The sequence below is a fragment of the Cydia pomonella genome, chromosome 14 (assembly GCF_033807575.1).
Source record: "Cydia pomonella isolate Wapato2018A chromosome 14, ilCydPomo1, whole genome shotgun sequence".
Classification (NCBI taxonomy): Eukaryota; Metazoa; Arthropoda; class Insecta; order Lepidoptera; family Tortricidae; genus Cydia; species Cydia pomonella.
In genome coordinates this window covers 17,560,004-17,581,775 of record NC_084716.1, presented here as the reverse complement: position 1 = coordinate 17,581,775, position 21,772 = coordinate 17,560,004, and the positions used below count along the sequence as shown (strand labels likewise).

At 35.8% G+C, this 21,772-nt stretch overlaps 1 protein-coding gene across 2 annotated transcripts in view; it reads right to left on the bottom strand.

The window, feature by feature from the left end:
- The window catches only part of LOC133525091 (uncharacterized), a 177,115-nt gene that overhangs the window by 82,962 nt on the left and 72,381 nt on the right, over window positions 1–21,772 (bottom strand). For both annotated transcript variants that reach the window (XM_061861334.1, XM_061861333.1), the window contains exons 10-11: window positions 18,560–19,045; window positions 10,569–10,728 (exon numbers count right to left, since the gene is read on the bottom strand). In XM_061861334.1, the coding sequence (XP_061717318.1) occupies window positions 10,569–10,728; window positions 18,560–19,045 (646 nt within the window). The remainder of the gene's footprint in view (window positions 1–10,568; window positions 10,729–18,559; window positions 19,046–21,772) is intronic.

The following is a 21,772-nucleotide window of genomic DNA, read 5'->3' as shown; positions in this document are numbered from 1 at the left end:
CATCCATTTTAATTTATTATTCTAACACGTTAGTCTCTAAATTTCGCAAAACCACGATACTTCAACCAAAGTAATTGCATATAACCTGCAAGTTGGCTAGAAATGACCCTTTGTTACTTTGTCAAATACCCAGTAGTACTCGTAATACTAGTGATGTTATAGGACAATGAAGAGTCGTTTTCATTACGTTTTCACCGCAAGCAATCAACTTGATTAGCGAGAAACCGCAACCGTTGGGTTTACTGTTGTACCTAGGTTGGTTCATTTTGCATAATAGGCATAGCCTCTGAATTTATATACATGTAGCGTAAGTGACACAGCCTGTATTTATTTTATTTATTTCTGTAAGGAACACCAGAGAATAATATATTAAGATTCAAGACAGCTACGCAGCATTTGAGCATAAAATAGCTACTTATCATGGACGTACAGGTGAAATAGGTGACCTTATAGAAGTTATAGATGACCTTATAAGAGTATATACACAAGACTACGCGAATGATAAAACTACGTGGGATTAATTGTGATTCGAAATGATTATTTATTTTATTATGTTTGAATAATGATGATGAAATATAAATTGCAATATATATAAACAACTTTCTCTATAGTTTTTGACGAATAAAGAGCGCCTTTACGACTGGTTAGGTAATTTTTTTTACAGGAAAATACCTTAATTAAACTTCTGTTATAAAATCAACTGAATTAGCCCAATTTTGGATATTTACAACGTTGTATTCGTAATATATGCGAAATAAAAAAATACAATAACATTGTGAAAGGCACTATCAGCAGATCACTAAAATTTATAATTTAATCACACATCTAACCTACTTACCCACTTCGGGATTTAAACTCAATTGCGTTACAAATGAACATAACAATATATCCTTACTTGCACGCGCTTTAATAAAAAAAAAGGAAAATGGCGGCGGAGTGGCGCCGACGCAAGTTTCTTTGTACTTTTTGCGATTGTAACGCGAATTACTAGATTTCTTATTTTATTTTTCGAAAAGATAATGCACTTTTAGTGCTTGTTATAGTAATTTTAAATGGCAGAGCAATTAACTCGGTTGAGTAATGACTTAATATAGAAGAGTAATCGTTTTCAAGAAATCATGTGAAAACGCTTTGATAGTACTTATAATTAATAGTTTTAGACCACGATGCATTTGCACCCGTATGTATGCGTGGCATGAGCACGTACCTACGTTTTTCTTCATCTGATTGAGTGGTGACAGTAGTGTAAATAACATCATTACCTACACTAATATAAAGTATTAAGTATTTTTAGTGTAAGTTTTTTTTTAAATCTACATTTGATTGACAACTAATCCATTTAAAATAAGGTAATCAGTACCTATAGGTACTAGTCTTTTTAATTTTATTAAATTAAGTATATAGATAATTAGAATTTCGTAGAATATTAATAGGCCAAGCAACTAGAAGATATAGTGAGAAATGCTTGGAACAAAATTTTTGACTCCGTAACTTTGTTTGGACTAGTTAAGAGGTGAACATATCAACAGTCAAATTTCATCAAATAAAACTGACTAATTTCGCTTAAATATGTAAATTCACCCTAACCATTATGAGCTAAAGCAAGCTGTCTAGTAAACCTCCGCAGCAGGCCTCCAACCCTCGCCCATCTGGGCAAGCATATACACCTGCCACGTGTGTGGACGTGGGATCCTCTCTCGCATAGGTCTATACAGCTACGAACGCAAGTGTCGTTACCAGGATGCTGCTTAAAACATCTCACACAGATGAAAAGGCCTCTTACTATTAATGTCAATCCCCCTTAAGTGATATGAGTATGATTACCTTTACGCCCGTAACAACAAGTGATGCTGTTATCAGATAACTCTGAACACTCCACCCGCTTGACGACTTCGGCAACAATACCTAACATTCACGTATGGAATTCACGTGCCTTGTCATATACCTATCATAAACAGACGTTCTCCGCTGGAATTCACGTACCTATAGGATTGCTTCACGGCAAGTAAATTAATATTTATCCACGCTAGCCGTCACGAAGGGCGCGTGAAAACAGTAATCAAGTAGGAAATTAAAACACGGACAAGCGCCAGCCTGAGTAAGCCAAGGGTTCTGTAGGAAATAATACTCGTAGGCTGTAAAAACTATAGAGTTGAACCTAACTTTGACATACTTACATTATAACTGTAAATAAAGTGCAGACATTAAGATGTCTAAAACGTAATATGTATTTAGCGCCTTGCTCGAAAGCGTGGGAGGCATCAGAATGTGAAACACACATGTGAAAACAGGTTTTATTTTACGGGACTCTTATAGACTCTTTTACTGGATTTTTTAATGGACTCTTATAATCAATTCTGTATTTTTTTTCTGTCGGTATTCTCTTTTTCATTATGTTTGTTTTTTAATATCAATTTTTAATATAATATAATTTATCATAAAGGTACATAACATTGTGACACCACTTTATTCCTCGCCAAACTGCGGTCGCAGTTTGTTGGCGAGATAGCGCTCATTTATACATTTTAATATCCATGCTTATGCACTTATAGGCTTGGCGTCCATAGGCTGCGGTGACTGATTACCATCAGGCGGGCCGTATGCTTGTTTGCCACCGTCGTGGTATAAAAAAACTTAATACTAACCTTAGGTACTATGTGTAAAGCGAACACGCAAGCTTTTATGAATTTAAAAACAAACAAAAACCAAATTATTTATTAACAACTAATTCAGGTTAATTTCAAAGCAATATTATTAGGGTAAATTTTCCAGTAACTTTTTTTTTAACCTTTTCTTAAATTAATTTATACTGCATTTATTTTCTTCCCTTAGCAGGCTTATTTCATTATACAATTTGGGTATAAAAAATATATTAGTTCGTTTGCCATAATAGTTTTGTGATACCTACACGAACAACAAAAAAAAATACACAGAAAAAAGTAAATCATACAGAAAAAAGCAAGCATAGCTGTTTTGTGCTATTGTATATGTCCAGCATAGTTAGAGGTCTGGCCTAGTAGGCAGTGAAGCCTATGAAGCCGATGGTCCCGGGTTCGACTCCCGGTAAGGGCATTTATTTGTGTGATGACACAGATATTTTATATATTATATATATCGTTGTCTAAGTACCCTCAACACAAGCCTTATTGAGCTTACTGTGGGACTTAGTCAATTTGTGTAATAATAAATACATAGATATATACATAGAAAACCCAGGATTTGAACCCGGGACCATCAGCTTCGTAGGCAGGGTCATTAGCCACTAGGCCAAACCGGTCGTTAAAAATATGTATTATTTATTAACTTCAATACTTCAAGAAGTCAATACTAGTCAACTAAAAGTCAATACTTTAGGTTGCAGAAGAGTTGTGGTTGCAAGCGTAGCCCGTCTCTATGGGTTTATATAAAGGCGCACGGAACTCTAATGACCACACGATGGTAACATTGCGAGACCGCTATAAAAACACGCACTTTCAAACGTACGCGAGACGTGGACGTGTAAAATGCTGCTGACAGTCTGATTATCACTTTTGGGCCAATCATTAAATAAATTTTGAAAAGGGTAAAGACTTAAAGAGTGTTGATTATTTTCTTCGTAAATTATCTGAGTTAAGTAAAATGAAGCCTGGGCTAAACCGCGAAAATTGAATTTTGCGAACTTCTCTTTCTCTGCCACTCTAATTATGCCTTCATTGGAGTAAAAGAGAAAGATGCCCGCAATTTTTAGAATTTTGTTTCGCGGTGGGCCCTCTGTATCCATGCAGCAATGGGACATATGGTCTTGTCGGAAGATCAGCGCTGGAAGTCGCCAGAGGCCCTACCGCGAACCACGTTCGACGTGTTACCTCCCTATCACGCTTACATACGAATTTACAAGTGCAACAGAGAGGCAACACGTCGAACGTGGTTCGCGGTAGGCCTCCAGCAACATGCTGAGATGAGAATATTTCGTGCCACTTTCTTCATTGTACTTTCTTCTTTTTCATATATATGTATTTTTTTTTAATTTGTTTGTGTTCTCCAATAAAATGTTTCTATTCTTTTTAGGGTTCCGTAGCCAAATGGCATAAAACGGAACCCTTATAGTTTCGCCATGTCCGTCTGTCTGTCTGTCTGTCCGAGGCTTTGCTCCGTGGTCGTTAGTGCTAGACAGCTGAAATTTGGCATGGATATATAAATCAATAAAGCCGACAAAGTCGTACAATAAAATCTAAAAATTTAATTTTTTTTAGGGTACCTCCCCTACACGTAAAGTGGGGGTGAATTTTTTTTTTCGCTTCAACCCTAGAGTGTGGGATATCGTTGGAAAGGTCTTTCAAAACTAATAGGGGTTTTGAAGAATCATTTTTTGATAAAGTGAATATATTCGGAGATAATCGCTCCGAAAGAAAAAAAAATATGTGTCCGCCCCTCTAACTTTTGAACCATAGGTCCAAAAAATATGAAAAAAATCGTGGAAGTAGAGCTTAAGAAAGACATTAAATGAAAACTATAGCAGACATGATCAGTTTAGCTGTTTTTGAGTTATCGCAAAAAGTTTTCCCTTCATAGTAAAAAGACTTTAATTAGGTACTGATTATGCAAATTTGCCTATTTGTTTAACTCGGGTGAAAGGTACCGTTTCATCCCTTGGTTAACAATTTACTATACTTTAAGCTCCAGTTTAGCTTATTGTGACGGAATAGTAACTACGGAACCCTACACTGAGCGTGGCCCGACATGCTCTTGGCCGGTTTTTATACTTGTACCTATTGCTCTTTTGACATGAAATCATTATTTATGGAAATATGAATAAAAATAGTAAGTTTAGACATCGTAATTATTATTCTAGTCTATTTTATTTTGAATTTGACATGTTAATTTATTAATTATTTTTGTATTAATTATTTCAACTATATTTTATTTTACGATGAATCGTGATTTCATTGTTATTATGTCAATATTATTTATTATTCATATTATGTTTGTATTTGATTTTAATGTACTTACTAACTAACTCCTAGCTATAACGATGGTACTAACAATGTTTTATGGAATTCTTATGGTACTGAAATAAAAATATTTTATTTTATTTTTATGAAAACATGACGTTTAACTGTGCAAACTTAGCTTAGACGGACTCTAGGTGCCCCGTTTTAAAAAAAAATTCTCGGGATAGATTACAGTTTAGGAGCATTCCATGAAATCGTCTGCCGTTGTCCCGTACAAACGCGCCTTCTTTGAAGATTTGCAGGTATAAGAGTTTCCTTTTCTGTAACTAATGGTCAGAAATATGCACAGAAAAATAATCGCCTTCTTTTTACGCCGAAAAAAAAATTCGCAACACTCGCAACAGGAAATAAAATGCTTCCGTACGGGACAGGGACAGCCCGTGTAATGCTCTTTAACTAATTTGAAGTTAACATGTTTAATTCGATATTTCAAGCAGTTCAAGCACCATCTTATGGCATCGTTGCTAATGTTCTAATCACGCGTATCTCATTATACGGAGAAGTGTAATTGTACATTTAATTGCACCGCAGTGTAATGAGGTCAGCGCGAGAATTCGGTACAAGTGATAGATGGAGTCATATGATGGTGATTTTGATAGTGAAGTTCCATTTGGGGCATTTGGTATCCGATATACGAAAACTATGCTGAATATCGATTTGTAGCAAACGCAATTATTTGTTTAATATGAATACTTATAAATATTATAACTGCTACCATACAGTACAACTAGTTTTAATTTTTGGTCTACTTTAGGTCACCTTATCTAGGTAAGTAGGTACCCTGAAAGTCAACGTCTTAGATACTCGTAGCATACTTGTACACCTAGTGTACATTTATTCGATAGCGAGACGTGACGTACACGTTTGCGTTAAGTCTCATTTTGTATGGGATTTTGAGTTTACAAAACGTCCCGCTTGGCGCGTTCGTTCTAGCTAGGGGTTAGTTATAGTAAGTACATTTAAATCAAATCCAAACATAATATGAATAATAAATAATTAATAATATTGACATAATAACAATAAAATCACGATTCATCGTAAAAAAAAAAATAATTGAAATAATGAATACAAAAATAATTAATACATTAACATGTCAAATTCAAAATAAAATAGACTAGAATAATAATTACGATGTCAAAATTTACTATTTTTTTTCATATTCCCATAAATAATGATTTCATGTCAAAAGAGCAATAGGTACAAGTATAAAAATAGAATAGACGTACAATGAAGAAAGTGGCACGAAATATTCTCATCTCAGCATGTTGCTGGCGACTTCCAGCGCTGATCTTCCGACAAGACCATATATTATGTCCCATTGCTGCATGGATACAGAGGGCCTACCGCGAAAACCAAAATTCTAAAAATTGCGGGGATCTTTCTCTTTTACTCCAATGAAGGCATAATTAGAGTGGCAGAGTAAGAGAATTTCGCAAACTTCAATTTTTGCGGTTATAGCCCAGGCTTCATTTTACTTAATTCAGATAATTTACGAAGAAAATAATCAACACGCTAGCCGTCACGAAGGGCGCGTGAAAACAGTAATCAAGTAGGAAATAAAAACAAGGACAAGCGCCAGCCTGAGTAAGCACAAAAGTACAAAGTGACACACATTTTTCCACTTTGGAAGTGTCTCTCGCGCAAACTATTCAGTTTAGAAAAAAGCGGCCAAGTGCGAGTCGGACTCGCCCATGAAGGGTTCCGTACCATTTATGACGTATTAAAAAAAACTACTTAGTAGATCTCGTTCAAACCAATTTTTGGTGGAAGTTTGCATGACAATGTATACCATATATTTTTTTAGTTTTTTCATTCTGTTATTTTAGAAGTTACGGGGGGGACACACATTTTACCACTTTGGAAGTGTCTCTCGCGCAAACTATTCAGTTTAGAAAAAATGATATTAGAAACCTCAATATCATTTTTAAAGACCTATCCATAGATACCACACGTATGGGTTTGATGAAAAAAGATTTTTTGAGTTTCAGTTCTAAGTATGGGGAACCCCCAAAATTTATTGTTTTTTTTTCTATTTTTGTGTAAAAAATCTTAATGCGGTTCATAGAATACATCTACTTACCAAGTTTGAACAGTACAGCTCTTATAGTTTCGGAAAAAAGTGGCTGTGACATAAACCGACAGACAGACGGACATGACGAATCTATAAGGGTTCCGTTTTTTGCCATTTGGCTACGGAACCCTAAAAAGGTCGTCAATAGTAAACCCCGCGTTGTATTGATGGATTTCTTTAAATTTCATATGCCATTTAAACGTTGCTTTGTTGTAAGTGATACAACATTGAGGAAACTTACATACATTCAAAGGTGATGTGAATGAAGTCTCCGCTCCTAATTAGGCTATCGTTGTTTATATACAATGAAAGGAGGCCTGCCAATGCTTGGTACCATAACGATGTTGCACCACATAACTGCTTTAGAATAATTATAGGCAAACATATAAACAACTTTATGACAGCTATTACGACTATAGATCGTGTCGTTCACGAAGACGCCTGCCTTGACTCGTATCGTCATCTAATTAAAGGTTAGATTTGACAAATCTGCGCATCATCGTGGACGACACGAACATACAGTCTCGATTGAGATTGATCGGGCCGTAAAAATTGCTTCAACATACCGATCTGGCGCAACGATTTATGCGGTCTATGGGTGGCTGTTAAGTAGCCTAATTGACGCACGTTGAGATAAGATTTTCTACCAATTTGTTTATACAGTAGTCAAGTTAGTTTACTACCTATCATAAATATGTTTGGAACTTTGGCTGTCTTTCAATCGATTTTGGCGAAACGTGCCAATTATTGCACATAGAAAGCTCAATTCAGCAATTTTTGTAAGTCCAGACTCTGGAATACCAAAAGAAACTGTCACAAACCGAATGCCACACGGGCGGGGCAGCGGGCACAACTAGTACGTACTAGTACGGACCAAATGCGTGTAGAATGAACGGCTAACAAATCATGTAAAATCTGCTAACTCGGTAAAACTGTCACATGAATTTGAGCCTTTGAAACTAGATCACATGACACAAAAGCGAGAAAAAATATTTCTAACAAACTTTTGACTTTTAAATAAAAACATAAAATTCATCCCTGAATCAAAAATACCTACGGCATCGTAGAACGTTACCAAACATCGGTAAAATATTCCACTGGATTTTCGGTCGGGATTTTTTGTTTGCAGTCTGGCAACCCACTGGCGCGTGTTGCCATATTTGCTGGGCAAACAGAAAAATCGGGAAAAAGTATGGATTCTCGCCTCCCCGGTTGTAAATATTTTACGCGGGTAAGAGCAACTGTGTTTATAACGAATGCTTAATTTTTAGTTTTATTTACATATTTTTCGTGTTTTGTTTCAACAAAAAAAATTATAATTATATTTAGACGCACTGTACATGTAATTTTTCACCACACCAATGGGTCTTGTTTGTTCAAAACTAATGAGAAAATTGTATTTTATCCACATGGGGGGCAAAGTAATCAGATGAAAATTTTGAGTTGGTTCCTTATGTAGCTGGTAGAATTGAATTTTAAATGATGATTTTTAATGATATTTTTTTATTACGTTAATTTAGTTTTAATTCAGTATACAAGTTTTATTATATGAGTATATAATTTTACACGAATTAATAGAATGTTATTCCTCGCAACAATATACATCAAATCAATTACTAAACCATTATTATAGGTACTAAATGAATAGAAACTAATCCACTAAAATACAATGAAAAAAAAAAAAACATTAAAATTGACTATAAACTAAACAGGAGTAAAAGTAAACAAAAAGAAAGACACAAATACAAAAATTAATCAAACAACCCGTCCCGAGCCCTCCCAGACGCAAAGGTGCCCATCACGCTCGCCGCGTTGCCACGCTGAATCGCGATAGACAGCCTCTGCATCAGGAATGACCCGGAACGAGGATCATGACCCCTCTCCCTCAACCGCCGCCCCAATTCGCCCAAGAAAATTTTGGCCTCGGCACACCAACACCCGGACGTCTCTACCGCTTACCGCTTTAATTTGGTATTTCATAGTTAGCGTGTTGGTGTGGTGAAACATTGTGTTCTCGCTACGCTTGTAGTTAAATTTTGGAACCTTTCGCGTGCTCGGGTATTATCAATATTAGCACGAGCGGTTAAACAACAACTTTGCCTCCTTGTAAAACAAATAACCGGAAATATGATACAACAGAAATGGGGAAAGATGTATCTAAAACTTATTGGCCGGAAATTATACATTTTGATTATCTTGTGGGGAAAGATTAGTCTGAGCATTTCAACCGATCCTTTCATAGCTCTCATCATACTCCCAAACCAAGCTCAACGGGGGGGGAGTCAGCAACGCGCATGTAATTTCTCTGAAGTTGCAGGCGTACATAGGCTACGGAGACTGCTTACCATCAGGCGGGCTGTATGCTTGTTTGCCACCGACGTAGTATAAAAAAAAAGTGACTGAGGGAGATAGAAATCGACACAGCCCTAGACTTGAAAACAAAATTGTCGATTTTCTCAGTCTCAACTGCTTTCTCAAATGCTGTCAACAATTTCGCAGCTTTGCCGCCGCCTTTTAGATGATAAAGCATTTCGACCGTAGAGAAACCATAAGCGAAAAATAAAAATGTATCGGTATCATAGATGGAAACAAAAAGTTACGTGATTATTTCCATAATTATTTAAAATTCGATTGGCGTTTACTACAAACGATTGTCACTTGGCTAGGGGGCTCCCAGGCCTTCCGACTTTTAGCTAGACTAACCTGCAAAAGGCACGTCGCACACGTACACCTCGACGCGCGCAGTCGGTGTTGCTGCGGTCGGTGGCGCCGCTAGCCACAGACGCCGCGGACATGGCGCGCAGCAGCTCCCTGTCCGTCTGGCAGTCGCGCAACAGTTCGTGAAGCATGAACCGCCGCTTGTATTCAATGTTTTAAACCCAACGTTTCAGGCGCAAAACCGGTTTTGTATTTGACACTTTACAACACAACGCAAGTATTAAATAAATAAGTAGTATTTCACTTTTAAGCTTGAAACTAAGCAGGTCAAACCACTCATAAGTGATCACTACCATGATACTCTTAAACAGTAATAGCACGCAGTATTTTAAATTGAACGTCAGATTTAAGCTTGAAACTGCCGCAGGTCGAGTGTGACACTAAAAAGCGACACCGCCACTTATGTGTAGAAAATTCCAGGTTTAAGTTTGATCCGCTATCAAGTAATGTTTCGCTCCAAACGCATTTAAAAGAACGTTCCAGGTATGTAGATTTTTTTAAATTTATTACTTACTAGGTAGTTAGCTGCTTAGTCAATCGGAAATTACAGTAAAGTCAAGATAAGTCTGCAATGAATTTGATAGCACACGCAGTTCAAGTGTTATTTATATGTCATATCATAGAAGTTTGACGTTTAAAATCAGTTTCGCTCGTTACAAACGCATTTAAAAAAAATGTTCCAGGTATGTAAGTTTTTTTAAAACATGACCATATTATAGCGGCTCTGTGACCATCGATTACCTATGGTTAAAGTGTGAGAGGTTCCTACAAAATCTTCTAAAACTAACCTGCAAAAGGCACGTCGCACACGTACTCCTCGACGCAGTCGGTGTTGCTGCGGTCGGTGGCGCCGCTAGCCACAGACGCCACGGACATGGCGCGCAGCAGCTCCGTGTCCGTCTGGCAGTCGCGCAACAGTTCGCGGAGCATGGACCGCCGCTTGTATTCCTGGGGAGGGAATCTTTGGTCTAATACTGAATAATAGACAGGTTAAGGTGGGATAAGTTTTAAATCTAACAAAATTTCATTGGCAGGTACTTATCGCACCCTAGAGACCTCGTCGCCACATAAACACTGAGACGGTATCAAACTCCTAGGGGCGTACCGCCAAAAACGAAACTCGAAATTTCATAACTTATCTGATATCACTCTTGCATATTCAAGCAAACGAGAGGCAGATAAAGAAATTCGATTTTCGTTTTTCGCTCTAGAGACGAAACACAGTCCACGTCATTTTAAAAGGATTGTTATTTATTTCTGTACTATTTTTACTTGTGTGTGCTCTGTAAATAATTCCATTTACACAAAATTGGTTCATTTCCTCTCGATGTTGTGGTACCTAATCTACTGTTGACAAATGAAAACTGTAGGTCCTCTAAAACAGGGAAGATAGATCTTGCTTGTTGTTTGACTTTAGACACCTAATTGTACACGGTGTAACATGAGGAAACGGAAAGATTTTAACAGTGTATTCCTGATCACATATAGAGACTAAAATATCATATACACTTTTCTGGATTTCGCCTAGTTTCAGAGTTAATACTAATTAAAAAAAAAATCTTCCTATTGTAACTTAGTGGAAAACGCCTTTTTGAGGACGATGTTGCCATTATGGGGCGTACCTAGTTTAAATATCCTTAGGTATTGATAGATGTCAAAAAGTGGCAAGTACCTTTGCAAAAATTAGTTTTAAGAAAAAAAGTCGTAAAAATACATTTTCAGTGCCAGTATTACTATAACATTAACTTTTTATGTACAAATACATTCAAAAATTTGAAAAAAAAAATTGTAGCAATATTTACTTAAACTCATATTTTTTTTTCCTTCTTTTGGCCTCAGAAGTGCGTGGTTAAAATCTTTCGGGTTCCTCGTGTTATACCTTGTATAATGGTTGGCTCTGTATTCCTTTATTAATTTTGGTAAGTATAGGTATAAATTAGGCAGGCAAAGTCAGACCAAGATAAGTTGGCAGCGATTTTGATAGCCCAGACGGTGCAATAGTAATATTTTTAACAATAGTAGTGCAAATTTCAAACTTAGAGTAAACTTTTTTTTATCTTTATTAAAGGGCTTTTTCGAGTAAAAACTTACTGTTATGAAGCATTACGTACTTCCTCAAAGTTCATCTTATCCTAAAATCCTAACTAGGCATTTTTGGCTCAATATAAAATTAATCTTATATTTATCATTATACACCGTGGGCCAATTAAACCCGACAGATTTTAACCACGCATTCCTGAGGTCATAAGGAGCAAAAAATGTTATATGAGTTTTGGACAAATTCGCCAAAAAAAAAAATTTCTTTTTTGCCCAAAAAAAAATCCCTTTTGCGTTTTCTGCACACTACACGTTATTTATTTTTACACCTTTGTGGAAAAAAAAATCATGACAACGAATAAGTAAAGTTTTTTTTTTTATTTACAGACGAAAATTGCAAGTTTACTTTAAAACTTTAATATCTGTCAATAGGTATGTCTAAACGAAGTCACATAGTGGCAGCGTCACAGCTAAAAAGGCGTTTTTGACTAAGTTATAAAAGAAACAAATTTTTACAGAAATTGTCATTATCTCTAAAACAAGACCGATTTCAGAAAACATTGTATGACATTTTAGTCTCTAAATGCGGTCAAGTCTGGTTTAATTGGCCCACGGTGTATATGTGTAGTCCCTCGTTTCGTTTTTTGAATGTTATAGGTTTGAGTCTTGTCAGCAATGTAACTACCTACTAATATTATCGTCAGTGTACCATAATTAGTTTAGTACCGACCTATTTTACCTCACATTTTATACCTCAATCCGAGGACAATGCCACTTAAATATTATTAGTTCATAAATCTTAGTGGCAATGGTCTCAGGATAGATTGCACTTAGGTATAATGTAAAAACCAATATCCTCTTTTTCGTATGTCTGTTTCTTCCCCAATAAAGAAAATAAAATAAAACAAAAACTTAAGTAGCTTGGTCTGATTATTTATAGGATAAACCGTAGAAACTACCTATAATATATCTGCATGCGACTACCTGTCTAGTGAGCGCGTTTATTTGTGTGATAAACTTAAATATTTGTTCCTGAGTCATGGGTGTTTTCTATGTATTTATATATTAAGTATATATATCGTTGTCTAAGTACTCACATCACAAACCTTATTGAGCTTACCATGAGACTTACTCAATTTGTGTAAAAATGACCTTCAATATTTATTTATTTATTATCCCTTATTTATGTTTTACCGGAGTTGATCACATTACTTAATCCCTGTTTATGTACCTTTTAATTTTGTGAAGTCAAGTGTATATTACTTACTATAATTAACTACTTAGTTAATCGGATATTACAGTACGGTGGTGCAATAATGTGAGTGAGTTACACATTGCTCTGTGAAACGATTCAGGCGCACACTGTGAATGGCAGTTATTCTTGGTTCATTGCATTTGTTTCGTTTTACCCATTTAACAAAATGATCTTTAGGATTTGACAACTCGTAGTCATTGGGACTATGTTGTTTTGTAACTTAGACGATGCCATTACCAATACCTAAGTTATATTTTAGTTGCAATGAAACCTAAGTTATTCTTAGATCGGTCAGTCATTTATGATTATGAGTACAAGCTCGGCCGAATTTCACCTTCCCATACAAACGGAGTTTCGACCTCATTTTAAAACTACTCGTTGGATAATAATGAAACTTTGCACATACAATGACATGAGGTATATCTATGCTTCTAATTAAGTTATATAGCTCTAGCTTATAAAACAAACGAAATAGAGCAAAAACAAGTTTTGTGAAAATCTTAAATTCGCTGGATTTTTTTAACATACCTTATTCTAGTGTAAGAACAGTTTCAGAGCAATCTAGCTAGTCGTTTAAAATGAGAGCGTTACTTCGTTTGTATGGAGAACCGAGCTTGCTGGGACCCTTAAGGCGTGGCTACGATAGGGGCAGGAAATGAAATAATTAGAAACTGTTTATCGAAATCAAGCTGGGATCTTATATTTAGGTTAATTATTTTGTGTCACACTTCTAGGCCAAGTCGAAATGGGTCTAAGCCGATTTGGTATAATACGGGGACAGGGGGCTAGGGTGTAGCCTACCAGTCAACTAGGAGGGGGGGGGGGGGCAAGTTGATATCGACAAAGGGGGGCGGGGGATTTCAAATTTGAGCTTTAGCAGCTGTCAGTCGCAATCAAGATAAAGCTATCTTGAAGTATGAAACACCTTGCGATTTTAACGGTGAATGTTTAGTTGCTGTACGATGTAGACATCCATCCAAAGTACCATTTTTTCCATTTTAGAGGTTAAAAAACTCAAGTATTGTTTTTTTTAATTTTTTATTTCTGTGACGTTTTCAAGCAAAAGCTACCACTTTGTCGCTTACCATAAGGACTAAACTTCGGTTTTGTAAGAAGTTTCTTTTCTGTACGGTAATACAGTAAAGGTATTAAATATCGGCACGGACAAAGTGCCAAAAATATGTATACATACATACACGCCCTTATTGCCCATACACTTAGGTAGTGTGTACATATTTTCGGCAATTTGTCCGTATCGATATTTAATACCTTGACTGTACTATTACTTCTGTTTTTTTGTTTAAAAACGACACAAGTATGATTGCGGTTGACAGCACTGTACTGTTTTAAGTACCATCTTTGAATCCGGTACTAGGTATATTACCAATATTAATATTGTAACTAGCTAACAAGGAAAGGTACCCAACTGTCCGGTTCCGATTTGATTTATATTTATATATGTTATAGAGTAGTCTAAAATAACGGACACGTATTTTTTTTTAGCTGCCCAAATTCAACCTATTGGGAGAAATTGTCCTCCAAAGTACTAAAAAGTTACTAAATCTTCTAACTCCTATAGAAAGTGATGCTCGAGCAACTTGCTAGTTAATGGCTGGTTTGAGTATATGTTTAAAAGCAGCAAAAAATAATGAGCACGTGTTTTGTTATATCGGCTAAAACTCATTTTTTTCTAAAAAAAATCGACATTCGAAGTTTTATAATATCTTATCGCTAAAGTTACACATAAAGACGGGTGTTTTTTTAGGAATACTTGAGTTTAAGCAGATATTACAAAACACGTGTACATTTTTTTTTCTGTTCTCAAACATATACTCAAACAAGCCATTAACTAGCAAGTTGCTTGAGCATCACTTTCTATAGGAGTTAGAAGATTTAGTAACTTTTTAGTACTTTGGAGGACAATTTCTCCCAACAGGTTGAGTTTGGGCAGCTAAAAAAAAATACGTGTCCGTTATTTTAGACTACTCTATAACATATATAAATATAAATCAAATCGGAACCGGACAGTTGGGTACCTTTCCTTGTAAGTTAATAATGAAAAAGTGTTGTCTAATGCTATCTCTCTTTCCCTAATTACCCCATTTCTTATTTGCTATAAGTAATTAAAAAATACAAAAAAATACTTACATCGGGATCAAATCTGTCTTCGTGAGTAGGAATGAAGATTTTAGCGAACATAATAAAATGAAACAAAAAAATAAATGACAAAGTAATTTATTAAAATCGCAACTTAACAAAAATAATACATGACCAAGCTTCAAATTAACAAATCCAACAATAAAATAGGACTTTATTTTAGGGTAAACGACTCGGTTGATAACCTTCTAAGTTCTTTTTATAGTTGAGCTCATAATAGGTGAACTTTTTTCTCTCCACCCCAATCTAAAAAGTTCACCTGATTTAGCTCTTCTATACAACACTTAGGGCCTGTTTAACAATGTCCAAGTAAGTCCTGAATAAGCTATTTGTCACTTATCTGACGAAAGTCATCGTTGGCGTTTCACAATCTTCAAATAAGCTTAACTGGTAGATAAATTGCTAAGTTTTGCTGGAAATTGTATCTGGCAGTTAATATATTTGTTAATTAGCTATCCAATACTTTACTTGGACATTGTGAAACCGGCGCTTAAGACTTAAAATTGGATACTTACAGTTAGTAGATATCTATTCGAACGAAAAGCTCATAAACATCTATTGATTAATTGAGTTATTCCCAGATGTTACCACCAAGTTTGTAACTTATGGTAACAACTGGGATTTTTCCCCACTTTTAACCAGTGGTAACAACTGGGAGAAAAATCCCATTATCACTGGTAAAAGGTGGAATTTTTTGTCCCAGTAGTTACCACCAAAATTTTGTTGAAGTTCACTTTCATTAGTGATAAAAAAGTATAATTAGTACTTATAGGAAAAAAATACAAATTTGATAATTGGGTGGTAACAGCTGGAAATAACCGATTAATGCATTATCCTGACAGTGTAACCTTTAGACACCTATTAAACCACCATTTAGCCCTTAGAACGTGTAGATATCTATTGCTGTAGAAGTTACTCAGGTGAATCAACTATTTCTTGTTATAATTCTGTCCCGTCCGAGGAAAATATAAGCACACTTTGTTATAATAGAACTGATGTGCCATGTTCAACTAGCATGCTTGGAAGATGACCCATTATGAAAAGGGCATATAACTCTTATAACTATCACAAAAATGCATATTGGTTTAAACACCATAAAGTCCATAAAAGCCGGATTTTAAGAGTGACACGGGAGAACGTAACCATGGCAACGAGTGACAAGAAAAAGTTGATTCACCCAATAACTGGGCGAGGTGTTCACAATGTAACTGTACACTATTATTTTTACAGTACATATGCTACTTTCCCGCACGCGTGCGGCAATGAGCACTTTCCGTGCATATGTCGAAACTTTAAAGAGCCATATGTACTGTAAAACGTTGTGCGATACACGTGCGAATAGGTAATTCGCAACTCGTGTTTTCATTTAGCATCACTCGTTGCGAATTTCTTACTTTCCGCACTTGTATCGTAAATAACTATTGTCGAGGAAAAGAACGTTTGCAGATCATTTTGACCACCTTGCCCGCTTCTGCTATCGACTGTACGAAAGCAATTTTGTTTCTATACTTGCCGCAAAATTAAGTGGAAAGTCAGGGCATAATGCCATCTCTTTCATTCTTTGTTGGTCTTAACAAGGGTAAAGGAGATAGAATTATGATCTCAGTCGCCACTTAGTTTTGCGGTAAGTATAGTTAACAATGAACAGGCGTTGTCAACATTGAATGGGCTGTTATTTTTACGTTAGGGTTACGTGTGTGTTAAAACGTGTCGATGTCGAAACCTTAAAGGAAAAAACCCATTACAATATGTTGCGTAGGGTCAAGGAGGGGACAGTGATTCGGAAAAAAATAGCCGGGTACAGTGGCTCACTCAACCTAATTCCAACACGAGAGAGGCTATTTGCTTCCCTGCTAATACAACAGAAACATTCAGTAATCGAACAAATTCAAATGGAGTAGCAATGGTTATTCCAACACGTAAGGATGCTACAGTGTATAGCGATAATATGGCGACTGAGACGCTGTGCGTCGAGCCACTGTTCCCGCCTTTGTCCTACTCTAATAAAAAAAACTGTTCCAATTAAAGTTACGTTTACCCTATGTTTTTTTTTTTTGTTAGTATGTACTACTTTTACTTCAGTCTGTTTTATCACGAACAAGTAAAACCTCTTTTAATACTCGAATAAGGCATATTTTAAATTCGAATTTACGTAAATATAGGAATATATGCGTTTTTAAAACTATCTCTATTCAAGATACTGTCATGTAGGTACTTAGAATCTTATAATAAAATTAGTTATTAATGTCGAAACTAATGAAATATGATAGTTTAGTCAAATATTTCACATAGAAAACTCATTCATAGTATTGAAGAGTCATAAAACGATATATTTTTTAATTTCTATAACATCACAATTATTAAACCAAAAGAATAACCAATAAGGTAGAAGTACTAGTGCTCGACGCTGCACTAGTCACCGACATGGGCACTTTATTTCATGGAAATATAGGTTAAATATGAACAACGAAGATTTTTCTGTATTCGAACTTAATCCTTGTCACTTTGACATAAAGTACCCATGTCGAGTACTAGTGCAGCGTCGAGCACTAGTACTTCTACCTTATAGATATTGTATTAAGTAGTTCATTAAAATTTATTAACTTATACAAGATAAAAAAATATTCAACATAAGCACAAAACTATAGATTACATATAGATTCTGACATGTTTCACATTTTATAATATCCATAATATCATAATTAATCCTACATAATATAGCACCTAAGAAATACTTTTCCATTCACATTAAACATCAAACAATTTTTATAATTAAAAAGCACCTGATACAAAAGCACCAGAATTATGGAAGGACTAGGTATTTCAAAATACCGACTGAATGTTAAATGCATGAACTGAGTTTTTAAATCATGTCATCTATTCCCTAACTCGTCTGCCTGAGATTTTTTTCTAATTCTTATTTCTTCTACAACCTCCATTATTAGCTGAAATGTTTGAAAAATATTTGTAGTTTTTTATCAAACATTTTCGATGCATCGTTCTAAACAGAACGAAATATCGAAAATGTCAAACTTAAAAACTGTTGAAATATCATGCATTTTCATCATGCAATCTATTTTTTAAGTAAGTAAGTTAGGACAAAAAATGTTTCCAAATAATAAATCATTTCCATGTATGTAATCCTAAAACTGTGGAAATTATCCAACGCCTTTTTTGTACTGTTAACTTTTTCTGGGAAGTATTTATATAAATATTTATTTGTGAATTACATGACGACTAGTTCTAAACCTACTATGACATAAACAACAGAAAAAATAATTAGGTACACAAATATAAGTGCTGTGAAAACTACGTGCAATCAGGACTAACCTGGCTTAAGGGCCTGATCCTTTCATGTATGCTGTTCTCCGCCTGCCTGGCCGAGGGCGGCGGGTGGTCCGGCGTAGGGGGCTGCTCGTAATGCGTGGGCGACAGCGGAATATCCACCCTCGGTCCGTCGTAATACCGCTCACAGTCGCTCGGACTGTTAATCGATTGGTCGTCTAAAAGACTTTCTAACGAAGATCTGTCCTGGTTGGAGTACTTTCTGACTCTGTCCTCCATTTTTTCGTTGTCGTTCTGTGGTCCGAAATTGTTTCTTCTAAGTTTTCTTCTAGGGTTCTGTTCTTTGATGACGACGTTTTCGTACATAGCAGTGATGGCGACGGGCTGTGAGCGGTTCTTGAGGCTGGGGCGAGGGTTGGGTACGGGGGCCACGCGGGGAGAGTTGTGGTTCTCCTCGAACTCGGAGTAGGAAAGTTTACCGTCAACGTATTGGTCGACGGATCGACCGTGTTTGAGGTAATGTTTAGCACTCTGTAACAAAAGAGGTTCGTGTTACTTGCTTGAATTTAATATACGTTTTAGTTTTTTTTATGAAAATTACATGTTTTCATGTTTTTAAGGCCGCCTTTGTTAGAAAGCCGTAAACATAATCAAATACGGAGATCTAACACTGAGAATTTCCTTGTATCTGCTAACTAGACAGTAGCCGATACAAGAACATTAAAAAAGTAGATACATTCTAGCTCAAGCAACGCGTATATACACGGCGTATTTTTTAAACTCCGTTAACTTCGGGGTATGGCTAAGTACTTTTGAGGAAACTGAAAGGCATAGTTTTTTTAAGTAATTAATAGCGTTGTTGTAACACGGACATTACATTTAAATCCACCGAACAATTGAAAACTATATAACAATGAAATTTCGAATATCGATCGTCCGAGATAGTACTTGCGTTTAGTAGCAAATGTATAAACTCATGCTAAACACTAATCAATATGTATGCAGACCCTAAGGCACGTGTGCACGCTCGTAGAGGCCTCATCAGATAAAAATAAATCATGGATTATCTCCGAAACGGTTTACATAGTTAAAATACTGTGACACCAATCACCTAGAACGACGTATCAGTAACACCATCCTGCACCGAGTAGCGCAACTACACCTTACGGAACTTTCATCTACCACCAATAGATGGCGCCGAGTTAGAACACGATAACGACTGTTCGACTCAGATTTCATAAGTAGGCTTGCTGATTTTGTATGTTATCTTTCTTCAGCGGATTAGTTACTGGTCTTGACGGATTCCCGGCTCACTAGTTCCGCTTCCGATCTACCGACTACTAGGTGACGCAAAACGGTTCCCGTATCGTTACTTTAGTACTCTGCGCATAAATTATAAATGCATCTTACTCTGACCGTGGTTGGTATCAATAAAAGATATCTGTGCACATTGTGGTTTTACATCTCGCCCCATTGCTCCCGAGTCCCGGTTACAATACAGTTTTTTTTTTTTTTTTGAGAAATTAACTTAATTTATAGCTCAGGAATGCACGAATTTAACGGACTAAAAAAAATAGTTCTAATAACAATGATTCGATTATTTTTTAATGAGATTGATGTTAGCGTAATGAACTATTATTTTGATGTTAATGATTCCGTTAAGGAATCATAAATGAACGGAGGAAAAACCTGGAGTGCGATAAAATACAAGGTCGTCAGTACATTACGTCCCGGAAAACACTGTATAAAGCCTAGTTCATATAGGTAGAATTTGCACATAATAGCAATGTTAAAAAATAATAATTTACATGGCGGGAAAAAAATTGACAATTACAGTTCAATCACCAACCTTCAAAGTATTAAAGGGGAAAATATTATTTTTCTAGCCTTATGCATTTTAAAGTTTTCGGCCATGAAAATTGAGAACAGGAGATTGATCGTGCACAAATACTTCGAAAATTCTTATCGATCCCGGACAAAGACAGCTAAGTCGCTTATGATGCTAAAAGCTAGTATTTGTAGGGTCATAAAACGTTACAAGGAGACTCTATCAGCCGACAGGAAAATACAAACTAATCGAAGGTCTGGGACAAATAACAAGATTGTGGGAAAAAAGTCCCAAGGTCACTCAAACAAAATTCAGGACGATCTAATTACGATTTATCCCAAAAATTCAAAGAAACTTCTAGAAATATAAAGATGATCCACCTCAGAGGTATCGAGCAATAAAACAGCCAAATCGGACTGTTAAACCGATCCGACAAGCTAAAACACTAGCTCGACTATTGTACGACCCAGTATTGACAAAATTCGAAGGTTGCTTGTTGTTGGACGACAAGACGTATGTTAAACTCGATTTTAATCAACTACTCGGTTCGAAGTTTTATATGGCCAATAATAGAGGTAATTTACCCGAAAAATTATTATTATTATTATTTGACAAGATCGCAAAAAAACATATGATATGGCAAGGAATTTATAATTGCGGCTGTAAGACGAAAAGTTTTATAACATAGTCAACAATGAAGTCGGACCTTTATATTAAAGAGTGCTTAGAGAAATAAGTATTCCCATTTATTAGAACCCATAACGGTCCTGTGAAATGTTGGCCAGATTTAGTCAGCTGCCACTACTCAAAAAAAGTTTTGGCATGGTATGCTAATAACCAGGCCAATTATATACCCGCGAGATGAATCCTTCGAATTGTCCCCAATTTTAATCTATCAAAAACTACTGGGCAACCATGAAAAAAATATTAAACTAATTCATTGCGATCTACAAGAAATCAACACGCCAAAAATGTCGACAAAAAGTGTTGTGCAGAAAATGACGGGGGTCCATTATGAAAACAGTTCGTAATTATTTACATAACAGAGATTTTTTTTGAAATTTATACATATTTGAAAGCTAAATACATTACCATTTAAAATTTACCATTCATATCTTTCTTATTTTATTAACTTAAAAAAATAACAATCTTCTAGTGCGTACCAATTCTACATGAACTATGCTTTAGAAGTTCGTACCTAAACGCTGTCATCATGGCAACAATAAATTATAACAAAATGATATCAAAACAGTTTTTCTCATTAAATAAAACTATGTAGGGAAATTAGAAGTCGTTAGGCTATAAATGCTGTAATAAATAGGCTAGGCTATAATAGGCTGAGGAACGACTTGTAGTGCAACGAAAAGTCGAAAGCACAAGGCGCGGTCGGTACCAATGCGTTGGACAGACCTAGTCAAAAATGCACTCAA